The 18,958-nt window shown below is 40.8% G+C and overlaps 1 protein-coding gene across 1 annotated transcript; it reads right to left on the bottom strand.

Annotated features, from left to right (window-relative positions):
• Window positions 1-16,401: 16,401 nt before the first annotated feature.
• Window positions 16,402-18,254, bottom strand: LOC131253649 (pathogenesis-related genes transcriptional activator PTI6-like). Its single transcript, XM_058254737.1, has one exon. It carries the CDS (start codon window positions 17,568-17,570, stop codon window positions 16,770-16,772), a length of 801 nt encoding a protein of 266 aa, XP_058110720.1. The 5' UTR covers window positions 17,571-18,254; the 3' UTR covers window positions 16,402-16,769.
• Window positions 18,255-18,958: the final 704 nt, after the last annotated feature.

Consider the following 18,958-nt stretch of genomic DNA (forward strand, 5'->3'; position numbering starts at 1 on the left):
AGGAGGAAAAACCACTGATACTCGCAGGCAGAGTGATGAATGATACTCATTAGAAATCACATGCGTGGCATACAAGTAATTCAAATCAAACCGTCAAAATCATGGATCCCAGTTTGGATGTAATATGAAAAAAAAAATAAAAAATCGATGTATTTGATTATCTGACCATAGTATTGGTGATGAACATTTATTGGACGGTCAAATACGAAAAATATCTGATGGTCTTGTTTCAACAAATAAGTTGTCCCCAAATCATAGGTTTGGATTGCTCAAGCAATCTGATCTTACGACGGACCTAGCGGCTGTGTGCTCCACAGTTAGTCGTTTTAATTTGAATTAAAATCGGCCAGCCCGTGTATAAATCGTCATCTCATGCCAGCGTATTAAAAAAGAACTCTACCTAAAAATCCGTGCGTTCTGGAATCATGCGATCCCTCTGTAGCCGCATGTCCGTGCAAATCAAGCAATATGCCCCAAAAGTCTTCCTTGGAAGATGTTAGTCATATGATCTTCCCCAAAAAATCTTCTAGACTGGAAGATCCTAGCCGTTTGATCTTCGGCCCTCCCTCAGCTGAATGTGGACCGCTGCTATCCTTCTGACAAGATTGACGACTGGAGTCCTCTAGAACCCGTGCTTCGTGCCGTGCGTAAAACATCCAAAGTCTGTGGGGCCCACTATATTGTATATGTAAAATCTACTCCGTCTATCAGATTCTATCCTCGATGGTAGGTCCTAAGGCGAAAATTCAGCTAGTTAGATGAGCCACACCAGATGGGACAATGCGCATTGGATGCCAACCATGTGTTTGTGCTGGGGCTACCATTGTGTTTATCTGTCATCCAACCCATCAATCAGGTATACCCTACCAGGATGATGAGGAGAATAAAAAATTAGCCTCATACCAACTTCCGCTGCGTGGTGAACTTGCTGTTTTGGTAACAATTTTACATTGTTCTTTATACCATATGAGCTTTTTCACCGGGCTTACCTTCTGGATGCACGGTCCAAAAAAGATTTCGCACGTGATGAGCGGAGTGGATTTTAGATTTACAACATGGTGGACCCCACAGCTAGTGGATAACAGGTGGTCGAGTGGATTTTACATGATAGACAGCATGGTGGACCCCACACTTGTGTAAAACAGTTGTTATTTTACGATTCCGCTCCATGGAATGATGGGTTGATTTGTTGGGGGTATGGCAGATATCATGTGGGGCCCAGGGCAATAGTCTGCTGCACAGTGCATGGGCCCACATCTATAAACTCTAGGTATGTTACATACTCTCATGTCCTGAAGCTATTCATATCGACAGAATACCCTCAAACTGTCGTTTTCTTGTGTGTCCCTTTCGTTGGGAGTTAAAAATATCTTCCCTTGGTGCGCCCAGAAGTCATTGAGATCAAACCCCACCAAATCTGTCACGTTGTAATCGATCTAGACCGTGTGTAAGGTAAGGGCCCGAAAGGCCTTTTAAGTGGACGGCTAGAACATGAAATGAGTGGCTTTTCCATGTCCAAGGGCTGCACATGTGGTTTGGATGGTCAGATAATTCATGTAATCGGTGAAGAGGCAACTTGGCTTCTAGATTCACCCCATGTCAGGAATGAAAGTAGGCCTGACTCGGACGAGTCACACCCTGAGTCAGGTGAGTGAAAGACTGAACGAGTGGTTGGATTTGGTGACTGGTGAGTATTAAAATCTTATTGGAGGGCCATATTGGTGTAGGAGTTCAGGCCCAGCGAGAAAACGAGCTGAACTTTGGTCGACATGGATCGGAAGCGGATTGGCTGGTGTACCACTGACGCTCCTCGAGCTCCGAGTTGTACGAACGGTTCAAAGGAGATCAAAGTTACATGGGCCCCACAGTGATGTATTTATTATATCTACGCCGTTATTTTTAGAGATCATTTTAGAGCATTATCCAAAAAATAAATCATATCCAAAGATCATTTGGACCACACCAAAATAGCAGCGGAAATAATGATTTTCACTGTTAAAAAATTCGTAGGGCCCACCATAACGTTTATTTTCCATCCAATCTGTTCATAAGGTCACAAAGACCTGAATGAAGAGGAAAAACAAATTTCATACTGATCCAAAACTTCTGTGACCCCAAAAAGGGTTTCAATGGTATACGTTCAATCCCCACTGCTTTTTGCAGTGTGGTCCAATTGATAGTTAGATCTGTCTTATTTTTCGTCTCAAACCTTAAGACGAGCTGTCTGGATATAACACATACCTCATGATCAGCCCACAGAACTTGCTGACGTCAGCTGGTGTGAGGTACAGTCTTTGGCCACAGCAGCAGACAGCATTTAAAAAGAAGAGATACGGAGGCAGATTATGTTGCGAGCCCATGCGACAAAAAAAGGTCTGTTGGGCCCACCGTGACGTGTGGATGACATCCACTCCGTCCATCATTTGCCTCAGGTAGTGGTGGGCCATGGATTTCCAAAAATCAGTCCGATCCAAAACTCAAGTGGGCCACGGTATGGCAGTAGGGAGGGGAATGCCCCTTCATTGATCTTCCTGGGGCCCACCATGATGTTTATATACCATCCATCTCGTTCGTAATGTGGGTCCCTCCAGGATGAACGGATGAGGTAAACATCTGCCTGATCCTTAACTATGGAGGACCTTAAAAAGGTTTCAATGGTAGTCGAACCAATCGCCCGAGTTGTGGCCCACCTGATGATTTGGTTGGCTTGATTTTTAAGATGGGCCAACATAGGGATGGGAAGCACCTTTTAAACAAGTTGGATGTGAAACGGAAGCTACTTGGGCCCCACGACTGCCCTTTGATACCGTTGCTTGCGGTGGTATACCAATGATTCGCACCTTTTATATCTTTAGAGAGGCAGACTCCTGAAATGGTGGTGACTCATTTCCTGACGTGGCATTGATGTATATCTTCCTACGGCCCATCGTAATGTTTATTAGCCATCCAACCTATTGATAAGGTCACACAGACCTGGATGATGGGAAAACACAAATATCAGCTCGATCCAAAATTTTTGTGGCCCACAAGAACTTTCTAATGGTGGGAATTCAGTCATCACTGTTTCTTGTGGTGTGGTCCTCTTGAGCTTTGAATACGCTTCATTTTCTGGCACATGATCTAAAATGATCTGACAAAACGTATGGACGGCGTGGATGTACAACAAATACATTAAGGTGGACCCCTCTCTCACGGCCTCACTAAATCCGCTTGTGCAAAAATTGAGTATCCAAACGAAATTTCTTATCTGGCAGGCTGGGCCCCTGAAGTGCGGCTCCCTTTTGGCAGTCACCACATTCATGCTATCTTATAGCCAATCGATGGCGGAATAGCAGGTGAGGCCCACTATTCATGTGGTCCCATTTACACTATCCATCTTATCTTTTTCGATCATGATCTGAACTTCTCCCTTCTGTCGCAAGTAAAGATCCAATATGTGCTGCTACCCAGTGGGGCCCACATCCTGAGATGGTCCAATATTTTGAGAGTATATTTGTCGTTGCTAACATAAATGGACTCGGATTGGGGAAAGTGACCCCTCCACTTCCCAAGTCGGCTATGGAAAAGTTCTGTGAGCCCGGCATGATGTATGTGTTTCATCCACGCCGTTCATATTTTTTCCAAGATTATTTTAGAGTTTGAGCTCAAAAATGAGGCAGATACAAAGCTCAAGTAGACCACACCACAGAAAAGAGTGGGGATTGAACAGCTATAATTGAGAACTTCTTGGGAGCCGCAATGTTTTGTTTGCCATCCAACCTGTTCATATAAGTCACATAAACCTGGATGAAGAGAAAACACAAATATCACCCTTGAGAAGTTCTCGACTGTAGAAGTTAAATTCCCACTGTTTCTTGTGGTGTGGTCCATTTGAGATCTGTCTCTGACTCATTTTTGCCACATGCCCTAATTTGAGCTCGAAAAATGGATGGACAGCGTGGATAAAACACACACATCATGGTGGGGCCACATAGCTTTTCCATCATTGACTTGGGTAGTGGAGGGGTCACTACCCAATCCGAGTCGAACATATACATGCCATTGTTCAATAATCACGATTCTGTTATCATCCTAACCTTAAATTTTATTTTTTTTCCTGAACGTGGGCCCATTTAATCAAATTTCCTTTCATTGTTCTGCATTCATCAAAGACTCTGTTGGTCTGATTCATCAATATATATATATATATATATATATATATTTATGAACGTGGGCCCATTTAATCAAATTTCCTTTCATTGTTCTGCATTCATCAAAGACTCTGTTGGTCTGATTCATCAATTCAGCCTAAGTTTCTTAGGGTGGCGTGTAGCACAGAGTCCACGAGATGAACGGTTTAGATCTCTTTCCTGCTAGGCATGTGGGTCCCACTTGGTGGCGACACGTGTTGTTTCTGAGTTGCGACAGAAGGGGGAAAAAACAAGCCGTCCCTTCCAGGTGCGGTGTCGTGAAAACACCACCTTCTTGTGGTTTTTCTTCAATACGTCGCGCAGGGCACCAACACATTTAATTTCTCTAACGCAGGGAAATCAAATTAACGTGCGTGAAATCCACGCCGTACATAAGTTAAATCATCTGATGTTTGGACGTTGTTCAAAAACTCAGTATGATTCAACACTAAGGTGGGCCACATCGAACATTCTTTCTTGTAACGTCTAATTTCACTTGGTATGGCCCATCCGAGTTTCATAATACTGTGAATTTTCCAAGGCTCTTTCACCCCGAGCAGGCACACCGTATGAATGGGGTGAATGGAATATAAATACCATGGTGGTCCCTAAGAAAAACTAATGGTCAGCATTTATTGCAACTTTTCCTACAGTGTGGCCTACCTTAGTTTCAGATTAATATTATTTTCGTAGTACAGGGTGAAAAACAGATTACGTAACTGATGGACGGGTTGGATCTCATGAAAATTCTACCCACATGGCTCTTGTTTTGAGAAAGTACCATTAACCATAGCCCTTCGTTTTTTCAAAGGAGAAAAACATTGATAGACCGGCAGATTACGATGATCTAACACATGCATCTAACTATTATTCAAGTCAGAGTTATGTAACTCAATCCTAACCGTTCAAAGCATGAACCCAACTGAGATTTGTAAAATCGGATTGGTTGGATGATGTCTACCCACGATTTGAACGGTTTAGATTGAGTTAATGTCTGTGTGGAAAAGCCAGTGGGAGGTCGACCATGGGAACTTCTCACGAGGTCGAGCCCTGTGGACCCCACCGTGATATATGTCAGACATCACTCCATGCATTTGGTGGATTCCTCTATGCTATGGATTGTCTCAAAAAATAACCTTATCCAAAACTCAGGTGAGAGCCTAACCATCTAAAACACGTGAATTTATGCCTAAAGCATCCAAAAGCAATTGGTGGGGCCCACTTGAGTTTTGGAGTTATCAGAAATTTGGTGCGAGGATATCTGAACCGCATCTTAGTGGGCCTTATAACTATTCAGGAATGTTTCAATGGGTGGGGCCCACAGATATCAATCTCATGGAAAGCTCCAGGTATGGTCCACTACCAGATAACTACCTCTCATTTGAGTGCACAATCTCATCCGTCCAATAGGTTGGCACCACCATGAGGATTCCCTAATTAAAAAATTCAGCCAAATCCACTCATTGAGTGGACGGTACTTGTATCTTGATATTTATCAATGGCTAGACATTGTTTTCAATGGTATGGTCCACCTAATGAGTAGATGGGGATGATTTTTGAATTCATTGATCATCACAGTAAGATCAAACTATTTAAAGGTTTGGATGTTGCGTTAAGTTAAAATCTGGAGGTTTTCCACTGGATGGACCGTAACTTGAGGTCCAACCGGTTGTAATTGAGACCACCTGTATATGAAAGAAATGCTCACATACACTAGTTGTACGCCCATGTAGTTGGCGTGCACGGCTTCCATCCGTCGCCGTCGCTTTTATTTGTAGCTAATGTGGGGCCCACGAAATCCAGCATGTCAGATGGGTAAAAATCTTCCGACAGTGGTCCCCGGTCTGGAAGCATTTTCCACCGTCCGTTTTGGGTCAAGTTCGTTTTAGTCTATCCTTAGAAGCGAGTCCCTTTCGCAGACCTGTAGGTTCCCTACTCGACAGCACTGTAACACATATCGCGATATTTTTACGAAATATCATATAACGATATTTAAAAACCGAGACTATATTCGAGTCAACTCGGTGAGTCAAGACCTAGTCACACTCATAAGGTCAAAATAAGTCCACCCATGTTTTAACAGGTCAGATTCATGGCCTAGATGTAGGATCTGTTTGGGCTAGGTTTTCGTCGAGCAAAGACATTCTGATAGTGGTCCCTACATGATGGATGTGTTATCTGTACAATGAAATATATGAATTGTCAATGTATTAATAATGTAAATTTTTATTTATAATCTTAAATGTATACTTTGTTGGAAAGGCATTCTGGATACTTCAATACTGTTAAGAGGAGATTTTGATTTCTATTTGTAATTTTAAATGTGTACCTTATTGGAAAGACATTCTTGATACTGCAATATTATTAAGAGGAGATTTTGATTTTTAATTATAATTTTAAACGCATATCTTATTAGAAAGATATTTTCGATATTGCAATATTGTTAAAAGGATATTTTGATTTTTCACACCTTATACAATTATGAAAACCTCCCATTAAAATTATTATTATTTTTGTTTATATAAACGAGGATACCAAGACATATATATAAAATTGAAATAACTTGTAGATTTTTATATCTAGGGGTGCACAACGAATCGGTGGAACCATGGAATCGGACCGGAACCGATCTAACAGTACGGTTTGGTTCAGTTCTAAACTGCACCGGTTTTGATTCCGGTTTCAAAAATCCAAGAACCATTGGATGCGGTTCGGTTCCAGTTTAGGGGCTTGTAGAACCGATCCGAACCATTGATTTGAACCGTGGACCTGAACTTGTGATTAAAAAAAAAAAAAAAAAAACCCCATATGTGAGAGATGAGGTTATGTTTTTGGAAATGGGCCTGGATGAAGGGCCTTTGGTCTGTCTCGTTTAAAGGACTGATAGAGTGAGGTTTTAGCCATTTTACAAGTGCAAACAAAGACAATAAGTAGGCCTAGTAAAGGAGAGTGAGATCAAGTAAAAATGGATAATGGGCTGGATTTTTAGGACTTGTCTTTAGGCTAAATGGGCTTGCATGAATATATGTCTATTTTGCAAAGTTTTTGGGTTGGATTTTACAAAGCCAGGAACCGTGGAACTGATCCGGAACCAAACCAGTTTTCACGGTCCGGTTCCGGTTTGGTTCTAGGGTGCTAATAGTCTGGTTCCGGTTCTGAAAATCTTAAAACCGTTAGGAACTGTTCGGTTCCGATTTCACCCCAGAATCGGACCGAACTGGCCTGTGTGCACTCCTATTTATATCCATCTTAATAACTATGTACATATATTATTGTTTAAGCGTCCCATCCCAGACCCATATTTAATGACCATAAATGTAGTAGAGTCCACTAAATCACTTAATCTGAATAATATACATTCAAATAAAAATTGGTAATTATGTGGCCCACCTACTAGGAGTTTATGTGGCCCACCTAATAAGAGTTTTATAGGACAGTCCAAATCTCCTACCATATGTGTATATCGCTAGCATCCGTATTTTGAAACCCCCTATATTCACACATGCTACAAAACTCAGCAATAGTGATTTTATAATGATCGTTACATAATGGATGGCCACAAGTGTGCATTAGTAGGATGAATGTCATGAAATTCAAGTTCAATGTATCTAGATGTAGCAATAGTATTCCCTACAGTGGCCTTCTTTCCTTTTTGGTTTTGCTTGTTCGGTGAATGCATGAGAAATGATTACGCTGATGACGCAGGTGAACCATCACATCTCTTTAGGCCGAGTAGGCTAGGGTCCGTGTTGGGTCCCACCATGCAAGTCCATTTAAGTATAACTCAAATAAGACCCATTTAAGAAGTCTGAGTCCAAGTCAAGTCTGGTCAAGTTTATTTTAGGTGGTCTAGAACATGGCTAAAATACGCTGTGACTCGGATAGACTCATCTAACCATGGTTCAAGTTGTGACTCGCTAGAGTTAGAGCATCTAACTGAAATGGATAGTACTGAAACGGAGTCAACTCAGACAAGTCATGTTGGACTCATCTCTGAAAACCATGGTCATGGTCCATTTCACTAATCAACTTCAAACCGTCGAGTTTTGGGTCAGACCCAATAACCCATTTGGTCCACCCATTGCCCACATGGATTTAAGACTAGGATGAGTTAGATGTGAAAAATCCAAGTTGACTCAGACACGGTCTAACCCAGGCGATTCAGTGCTGACTCCGCCTAGGGATGTGGATTGCATCTAGGGGTGTACACGAACCGTTCTAGCTCGGTTAGCTCACTTGACTCTACTTGAAAAAGCTTGATTCAACACGGTTCAAGGTTGAGTTTGAGTCGAGCCGAGCTGATTTTTTGAGCTCAAAAATGAGTTCGAGCCGAGCTCGAGCTGGCCCCAACTCAACTCGACTTGGATCGAACCCAATTCGAATCAAATCAGTTTGGTGACTCAGTTACTTTGATATTAATGTTGCTCACCAAGTGTTTGATGAAATGACTCAATGAAGTGTGGCAGGTGGCAAGGAAGGTATGCACATGAAACAAATACTTTTTTTTTTCTTGATTTTTATATTGCTTAGAAGGCGTTTTATAAAATACCTATAAAACCACTGCTACTATTTTGTATACAGTAAGATTTTAAAGGTGCAGTCCATGTGTTTATAAAAATACTACACAGGTGAACTCAACTCGAACTAGCCTAAGTTGCTAACTGAACCCAGCCGAGCTGGGGCAGGTAGTGGCTGAGAGCTGAGGCCAGCTCGACTCGGTGTACACCCCTAATTGTGTCCTACCCCCACTGGTCTCCCACTGGGAATGGGCAGGAGCTTTGAGTGGCCACCGTGATGTATAGGTCTTATCCACACCGTTCATTCATTTTTTCGTATATGATATTTGTGTTTTCTCTTCATAGCGGTCTATGAAACTTGATGAATAGGTTGTATGGCAAATAAACCTCAAGGTGGGCCCTAGAAAAGTTTCAACGGTGAGATTCAATATTACAGCTGCTTCCTGTGGTGTGGTCCATTCGAGACTTGGATCTGCCTCATTTTTGGTCTTATACCCTAAAATGATATGAAAAAATGGATGGACCGTGTGGATAAGATCAATACATCACGGTGGCGACTCAAAGCTCCCGTCCGTTCTCAGCTGGAGAAGGGCGGGGTAGGACGCAATCAGCGTCCTCGGCCAAGTCCCAACTCTAGTCAGGATGAAACGAGACGTTGAGTTATGTTCCGAACTCAACCCAAATACGGGTACGTCAGTATCCTGCATGCATGGCTGCAAGTAACACACATGGTACATCCGATCTGATAGACGGCTTGGATTTCCAACCAGATGCAGAGGATCAACTGACCTTCTTGCGTAGAACGAACTTTTCGGATCATCTAAACGGTACGTTATTCATAACGGGTCATCACAACGGGTGATTAAATGAACGGTTGCGATTATATCCAGTTAGATATTACGATATAGAGAAATGGCCAACTTGCCCCCATGTGATAAATGGCCAAAACCGCTAAGATACGTGAATTCAGGGAACAAAATCAGTTTCTATTTTGGGGGTCATTTTCGTCATTTAATGAGATAACGGACAAAGCAGTCGGTTACAGGTAACCAAGTCGTCGCACTCATCGTCACCATTGAAAATGTACATAGACAAGCCAAGACCGGATTCACTATAAATGTAACCGTCCATTCAGTAGGGCCACCTAATAGAAATAAAAAATTATGTTTTTTTCTTAAAAATATAAAATATAGTAGTATGATATGATATTTTGTTTTTTTTTTTTTTTTAAATATAATAAAAGATCTAACCTCCTTTGTGTTTTTTGTGTTGTTTTTAGTCCATCATTTTATTAAAAGACAAACTATTATAATGAATTTGCAAACTTAGAATACAAATAATTAAAATATAAATCATCTAAATTTTGGACGGATTAAATATAAAATGAATCAAAAGTTAATCATATTTGACATAATTTTTTATTCCAAAATATAAAATATAATAGGATAGCTTGCTATTTTGAATTTTTTTTATTATAATAAAACATCAATCCTTCTTTGCCTTCTTTGTATTGTTTTCAGTTCATGATTTTATTAAAAGCTATGCTATTACAATGAAATTACATAGTTGAAGTAATTAAAATATTAATTGTCGAAGTTGGGGGTGCCAGACAAAATGGAGAAAGGACCAAAAATTAATTTTATTTGATTATCTATTTATTGAATTTGTGAAAGTTTTTTTTTGGATGATTCAAAAGTGAAAAAATATCCAGTGGTGTGTTCAACTACGATGATTTTGTTACTTTTTGTTTAAATAATAGTGATTTTCACAATTTACTTAGTTTAATTTGAAATATTTCCGCCCTCACCAAACTTTTTGGATGCCTATGTATCATTTTGAATGCCGGCTAATTATTTTATTACCATTCTTAATTTGGCATATAAATTTTATAAACTAGCACTAGTACCGTTTTACAACTCTTAATTATTTTATTAGGACTCTTAATTTTGTATAAAAACACTATGCAGTCCTTACACAACAGCACTCGGAACCATGACATTTTATAACTTTAGTGGGCCATGTGTTTATGTCAAAATAGGTGGGTGACAGGTTCAACCTAGATGGTTCACTATTTTAATATATGGAACATGCATAAATCATCATCATTTTTATCATCTTAGCTTTATCCCAATTAACGGAGGATTGTTACAAGAATCTCATTATATCATTCCACTCTATTAATGGCTAAGCCATGATCAGACTATAAATCATCAACTCTTTTCTTACTATTTTAATTTACATCCCTTTAGAGGGTTTCTTTGTTCTTTCAGAACTTTTAACTTTTAACTTCTCTTACTAACCAACATTTCTTTTTAAATCTCTGTCGTCGCACATTACTAGACCATACAAGTTTACTTTGGTTTATCTTAATGCTCATTGGTGCTAGTCCTAACTTCTCTTTAATGCGTTTGTTTAAAATTTCTCTAATTACAACTTGTTGTTCTCATCATCCTAATATGTGCTCTTAGCTCTTATAAGGCATGGTTGGTCTTATAGCCATCCTATAAAATTTCCCTTTCAATTTGAGTAGTGCACAATAAACATATAAAACTCTATAGGTATATCTGCATTTCTTCCACCTAATTTGAATTTTATAGGCAACATCTTATTAAATATTCTCTACACTTACAAAATATTGTCCTACAATTTCGAAAGTGGTCATTCGGAAAAAAAATAATAATATTGTCAACGTTTTAACTAGTTTCTACTATTACTAAAATTAACACTCCACATACTCTGCTTTTAGTCTTATTAATTTTAAATCCTTTAAATTCGCTTTGTGATTACATCATTTCTTATCTTGTCAATTAAAACTATATCAAATGTAAATAACATACACATTAGGATCTTTTCTTGCAAATACCTTGCTAACTCTAGTCAATCACAAATACAAATAAGTAAAGGTTCAATGCTAAAGTCGCATGTAGTAATTGAGAACGCAATTGTCTCTCTATTGGTGCTCCTTGCATGTATTATTGCTTCCTCATACATATTCTCTATTCTCTTAATATATTTTCTTGAAACACTTCTATTTTTCGACACTCATTTGGTTAAGTCTCTAGAGACCTTAACATATACTTTCTCTAAATCAATAAAGACCATGCAGAGATCTTTAATCTTTTTCCTATATCTCTCTATCACTTATAAGCAGGCAAATAGCTTCTTCTTATTTTAATTTTTTTTCCTTTTTCTTTTTTAATTACTCAAGCACCCACACCACATGAGCACTCGAACCTTAGTCTTAATGTTGAAACAAAGGCCTATCAGCCACAAAGCGACGGAGTTGAACCCTAAGTAGGAAAATAGCTTCAAAGAAGACTTCTTAAGCTTGAAACCAAACATATTTTCTAATAAATTCGTAGCATGCTTTAATCTTTGTTTAATCATTCTTTTGTAACATGAATTGTATAGATAATGGGAATATTGGGTATACCCATGCCTGCCTCATCCATATATCTTAATCACTCATTTATCTACACCCATATCCGGCCATGTCAAGCCAGGTTGGATACCGATGGGGTGATCCCCGGCGGAAGATCGACATTCACACAACTACTAATGAGATAGGGTAGAACTGTTAAATCCATCTCTTCATCTCACACCAATGAAAGAATGATGTATCAATCGAGACCATCCATATGATTTTCTACGCATTGAAGTAAAACTTATAAACATTGGACAAATCTAATCACACAATGGTTGGTTATGATTAAAAAGACCTGTTTGAAGTTCCAAAGTAACGTATTCATACTTATTAAAAAAAGCTCAATGACCTTCAACAAAAGAGTAATTACATTGATAACTGATAATGGTGGAGTAGACATCAGACAAACGTCCTAATTGTTTGTATTAAAGACATTCATATGTAAGATTCAGTGTTTAAATGAGGTAAGAAATTTCATAATGGGTTTAGTTTTAAAAGGAAATAAATTAAATTGCATGCAATCCAAGCCGTCCATTCGGTGCATTACCCGTTATTTAGCATTGGTAAAAATCAGGCTAATTCAATACTCAGGCAGACCACATTAATGTATACCTATAAAGCTTTAAATTAAGGTGGCATGGCCCACCTAGGTTTTGACCATGATGTTTATATGCCATCCAAACGGTTCATAGGGTTATTAATACTTAGATAAACCGTAGGCACAAATATTATCCTGATACAAACTTATGTGGGCCCACAAAGTTTCCAATGGACGGTGTTCAAATCCTTGCTGTTTCGTGTGGTATAGCCCGCATGAGTTTTTGATCTACCTGATTTTTAGAAGCCAATCATATTGTAATCTTGTAAAACTGATGGACGGAGTGGATTTGTCATGGACATATCAGTGGGCCCCACATAGATCTGTTCCGGGGGCATAGGCAATCAGCTAGGTTCTGGAATATTGTAATTTTTAGGTAATTCTTTTTATCTCGACGAGGCAAATTGGATGAATGGACTGGATGGCATAGAAAAGCCACGGTGGACCCTACAAGAAAACTAACGGTGGGCGTCCCATCACTTTTCCTCAGGTGTGCGCTACTGAGCCCCGGATGATAATGATTGTTAGGTTCTAAGATGAACCAACGCAGCGTACGTGATGAACGGGGTGGATCTCAGTAAATTTCCAGCTACGTGGCTCTCGATGCACGGCTCTTTTTAAAGATAGGCCATCCATGATATTTACCACTAGATGGACGGATCAGATTTATTTACTACCCTGCCGCGTGTCTTGAGGAAACGTAGCTCTATCATATTCAGATCCTCCCGGTTCTACCGATATCAATCTCACCTCGTGCCATTGAATTTTGCTCAGAATGCATCCAGTCGTCGTACAGTGCGATACAGCCGTTGAACGGTTCCTCTTCAACATCGTAAACCGTTCATATGATGAGACTCTCCGGTACCCATCGATTTTCTGGGGATTAAACGAAAAGGGGTCAACTGATCAACGGATAGAAATATTCCAATCAAAGATATTTATATAACTGATATACCCATCAATCGGGAGGTCCATCATATGAACGGCTTGGATCACTGAGAGATGACCAAGATCCAAAAACAAGACCCTAATCACATGCGTACGCCATTATCAAATGGGGCCCACTAGATGGACGGTTCCAATAGAAGCATCACCCCACCACGTTAACTTGAGAGATGTGATGTATCACATTCCAAGTTCCGCGGCGTCGTACCATAAATGGTCTCAAAGCCGCCGGACCCACCTCAATAATTCATGGCCCCCACCACTAGTAGCCACCAGACGAGTAGACAACGCTCGAATCAGCTGCTCAGTCACTGTCCACCAAGCGTGAGAGTTGCCTCCCATTCCTGCCACGCGTACGCAATTGCCGTCGTTTACGCCCATGGCCAAATATATATATATATATATATATATATATATACAGAGAGAGAGAGAAATTGCGACTACGGCAGACTGTAAAGTTGATACAGGGGCACTAGAAACTTACTCAGGGTGTGTTTGGCCGGGCGCTGGATGTGGGGTTAGGTGGGATTAGGAGGGATGGGATCGGCATGATGAGCCAAACAGATCCGGTGAACTTTGTCCCGGGATATGAGCAATCCCATGGATCTTAAGACAATCCACTGACATCACCATCATTACCTTAAAATTGATCCTATCCCTTGGTTGGATGGATTGGAAGGTAAAATCCCAAGATATGCAGGGCGTGCCAAACAGACCCAGGGAACTTGTCCGGATATAAGCAATGGATTGGAAGGTAAAATCTCAGGATATGCCGGGCGTGCCAAACAGACCCAGCGAACTTGTCCGGGATATAAGCAATCCCATGGATCTTAAGACAATCCACTGACACCACCACACCACCATCATTACCTTAAAATTGATCCCATCCCACCAAATCCCATGGGATCGGTCCGGCCAAACATGCCCTTAGATATTGCATACGTGGCATAGATTAACCATTCTGAGTTTCGAACTCGGATTTGGTAGGGACATCAACAGTACCCACATGGGTACTGGTTGGAGCGGGAGAAGTTCCGTGGGCCCACCATGACGTATACGTTAAATCCCCTCCGTCCATCCATTTTGCAAGCTCATATTAGGGTATGAGCTAAAAATGGAGGCAGATCCAAATCTCAGGTGGACCACAGCGTAGGAATTGGTGGTGATTGAACGCCCACCGTTGAAAAGTTCATAGGGCCCACTGTGGTATTTTTTTGCCATCTAACCCGATGATTAGCTCACTCAGGCCTGGATCAAGGCAAAACACGAATATAAGCCTGATTCGAAACTTTTTTGGGCTCACTTTTTAACGGTGGGCGTTTAATCACCACTATTTCATGTGGTGTGGTCCATCTGAGATTTGGATCTGCCTCGTTATATGTCTCATCACATAAAATGAGATGAAAAAATGAATGTACGGAATGGATAAAACACATGCATCATCGTGGGGCCCACCGAGCAATAACCAATAACCAGTAGTGACCTCGTTACCGAATCCCAGTCGCTGGTTTTGGGTGAATGACTTTCAGAAAGCGGGTGGTTGAGTGTACGTCACGTGAGAGCGCTTGACTATCGAGCGTCCTACGCTGCCAGAGTATCTATTAGAAATGCTCCAGTGATCTCAGAGCACTCTAAGATATAGTGTGCTGCATTTGCAATGGGACCGTTGGGCTATTTGATACATTGATCTGGACCGTTCACTAGGTCCAATGCACATTTCAAAGGCAGCCATACGATCATCGTACCAATCAGACAAATATGAATGGTTAAGATCAATTCACAAAAATAGGTCATTTCAACCATTTTATCCCTCTGTTTGGTTAGATTGCATATGATTCCAAGGGGGGTGTTTGTTTACTTATTTCTAGCTGGAAATAAAAGTAAATAAGCTATCATTATTTTTCATAAGAAATGCAACGCAGCCGCCATGCCAAGTAAGCTTTGATTTGACTTGATACTAATATCGAAAAATATTTTAAAATTTTGCAGGCCCACCATGATATATGTCTGATCCAAGCCGTTTATTCATTGTAACAGCTCGTTTTAAGACATAAACTGAAAACCAAGACAAATCCAAAGTGCAAGTATACCACAACATAAGAAATAAGGGAATTAAATACACCATTGAAAATTTCTTGTGGCCATACAAGCTTTGTATTAGGCAGATATTTGTGTTTTTCCTTCATTTATGTCCATATGATCACATGAACAGGTTGAATCACATATACAAATCAGTGTGAGACCTACGTATGGCTTCACGTTCCCTTTATTTGCTGCAATGTGGTTTTGATTGAGCTTATAATTTATCTATATTTTTTAACACAAGTGCTAAAATGATTTTATAAAATAAATAAACTGCGTGGATCAATCATAGACATCATGGTGAGATCTAAATATCTCACTCCGTCATTCTCACCTTTTTCTTCAAAAAAGTAAATTTCGAAAATCAAAGCGTAAATACCTTTCATATTTAACCTCTTTCAAACAAGAGAAATAGGTTATTATTATTTATTTACCACCATTTATAATAATAAATAGGAAAACAAACCGGCCCTAAAAAGCACTTTTTCTAAGCAATCCTAGCCATCTCATCCATGGCTTTGCGGAAAGGATGGCCTTAGAAAATAAGTCCAAAACAAGAATGGATTAGACCATTTGATCAGTGCGATTTTCACGTTGCTGCCTTAGAAACGTGTTCCGAACTTGATGGACGGTTCATATCAATCGACTGAACTGATACAATAAGAATAGAAGAATTTTCAACGTTACTCGGCACCGAAAATCAGAAACGGATTATTATAAAAATTTTTTTCGGTGCAATGATGAGAAAAATACATTACAAATAGCTTTTACTTTTCCACGGGCAAACGTAGAAATTCAAGCAACTCTCTCTCTCTCTCTCCTCTTCAACTCCCACTGAAAAAAAAAAAAAACAAACAAAAATCTCATACAAGCTTACAAAATTGCCATAACCCCACCTAGTATAATAAATAAAATAATATTTTTTTAAGAAAATATATTTGGATAATGACCAATCTACCCCTGAGATATATGCACTTTGGTTCTTTCGGAAGGGCGAGAATAAGGGTGTTTTCGTCATTTTAATGAAGTTGGTTTTAGAATTGGACGATTTCGAGGGAGGAGAAGTCGGCCGCGTCAAACATGCTGAACTCTTCGTCCTTTTCCCGAAAGTACCACTTAGGCCACTTAACGTCCGTGACCGTTAACGGCGATTCGACGTCAAATCCGAAAGCGTCGACGTCACTGTAGCCGAAGCAGTCTAACGGCGGCAGATCGCCGTACGGGAGGACCGAGGTCGGGGAAGAGACCTTGGGGAAGTCCGTTGCTACGGAAACCGTCTCCGTCTTAACGGAGGGAGGGAAGTTCGTAACGGCGTCAGGGCCCTTCAGCATAACGGCGGCGTTGTCGTAGACGGTCGCCGCTTCCTCTGCCGTGTCGAACGTTCCGAGCCAGACTCGCTTCCTCCGATTCGGGTCGCGTATCTCGGCCGCCCACCTCCCCCACGGCCGGCGCCGTACTCCTCGGAATCTCGTCCGGCGGTGCTCGTCAGATCCCGTCGGCACCGTACGCAGCCGACGCCGCCTCTGCGCATCCCGGCGCACGTTAGCTGAGGCGGCGTCCTGGATATCAATCTGCTGCACGTGCTTCTTCACGCGCCGCACGACCTCTCCCTCTCCCTCGTCGCTCGACGAATCGGTGGCGTCCATGTCAGTGAAGAAGATCCGTACAACCTTTTGCCGAATGCTCCCTCCTTCGCCGGCAGAACTTCTTTTTCCGGCGATTTTCCTGCCGGAAACTGACTTTCTCGTCTTCAACACGTGCTCGGAGAACTTCACGGGCATGCCTTCGGAGATCTCGAGGAGACAGCTCCGGCATCTACCAACCGTCGGATTCATGAGATCAGACGGCCAGAAAATGATTTCTTAAATCATGCATCAAAACCACGAGCAGAACAAAAAAAACAGAGATTTTCTCCGAGAAATCTAATAAATGAATTTTCCTTCTATAAGAATATATTTCCAGAAATAAATACGCGAAAAATCGAGGATTTCTGCAGAAACAGAGCTTTAAAAGAAGTTCCCTTTAATGGAATGTATTTCAGCAGCTCCGATCTATGAAAAGACACAAGAAAGGAGCAGTTTCTAAAAAACAGAGGTTTTTCCCGCAATCAATCTGTAAAAGGAATTTCCTTTTACAGAATAGTTTGTAAAAGCTCTTGATCTTTTATAAAAACGGCAAAAAATACGAGAAAATTAGGGATTTTTAAAGCGAAATCACGAGATGAAAATATCTGAGCTCGTTCTCTGTTAACTGATGGATTTTCTCCCTCGGCTGCCAGTCGCTGATTTCCAGTGATTTTTCGGAGCTTCGAGAGGACGGATTCGATGCTCCAGTGGAGCCGCTATTACCGAGAAGATTGAGAAACAGAGAATTCCGTAGAAGATACAGAAGCTTTTGCTAGAGAGGTATCTTATCTTTTCCTTCCCCCCTTTCGAGAGAGAGAGAGAGAGAGAGAGAGAGAGAGAATCTGGGTTTAAAGAAGCTTCGACTCCGTTGAGAGCAGAGACTGAGAGAGAGGGGAAAGGAAGCAGAATGAGCAGTCGAGTGATGGGTACTATTTATAGTGCACTGCCCGGAAGCGGACTGGCTGGTGTACCACACATCACCAATCTGGCTGATGTGTTGACGTCACCAAGTTATGTGGATCCCATTATGAGATATGTGTCATATCCAAACGGTCCTTCCATTTTGAAATCTCGTCATAAGTCGTGAGACGAAAAATAAGACAGATCCGAAGACTAAGTGGACCACACTTTAAAAATTAGTGTGGATTAAACATCTACCATTGAAACCCTTTTGGGGTAACAAAAGTTTTGTATTAATATGATATTGGTTTTTCCTATTCATCCATCCATATGGCTTCGTGAACACATGGGATTGAAAATAAACGTTATCGTGGCCCCTACGAATGTTTTAACGGTGAGAATTATTGTCCCACTGTAATTTGTGGTGTGGTCCATTTGAACTTTGGATATAATTCTTTTTTAGATTGATGGTCTAAAATAATCTCTTAAAATGGATGAACAGAGTGGATATAATAAATACATCATTGTGGAGCCCATGTAACATTGATCTCCTTTGAACCGTTCGTACAACTTGGTGCTGGAAGAGTGTCAACGCTAGTCTTCGCAGGACACGTACCCTGACCAGCCAGGTCGGTGGTGTGTGGTAGACTAGCCAAACCGCTTCTACACGGCCCTCGTTCGTATCAGCAACCGGAAAC

Source organism: Magnolia sinica, chromosome 8, assembly GCF_029962835.1.
Source record: "Magnolia sinica isolate HGM2019 chromosome 8, MsV1, whole genome shotgun sequence".
Lineage (NCBI taxonomy): Eukaryota > Viridiplantae > Streptophyta > Magnoliopsida > Magnoliales > Magnoliaceae > Magnolia > Magnolia sinica.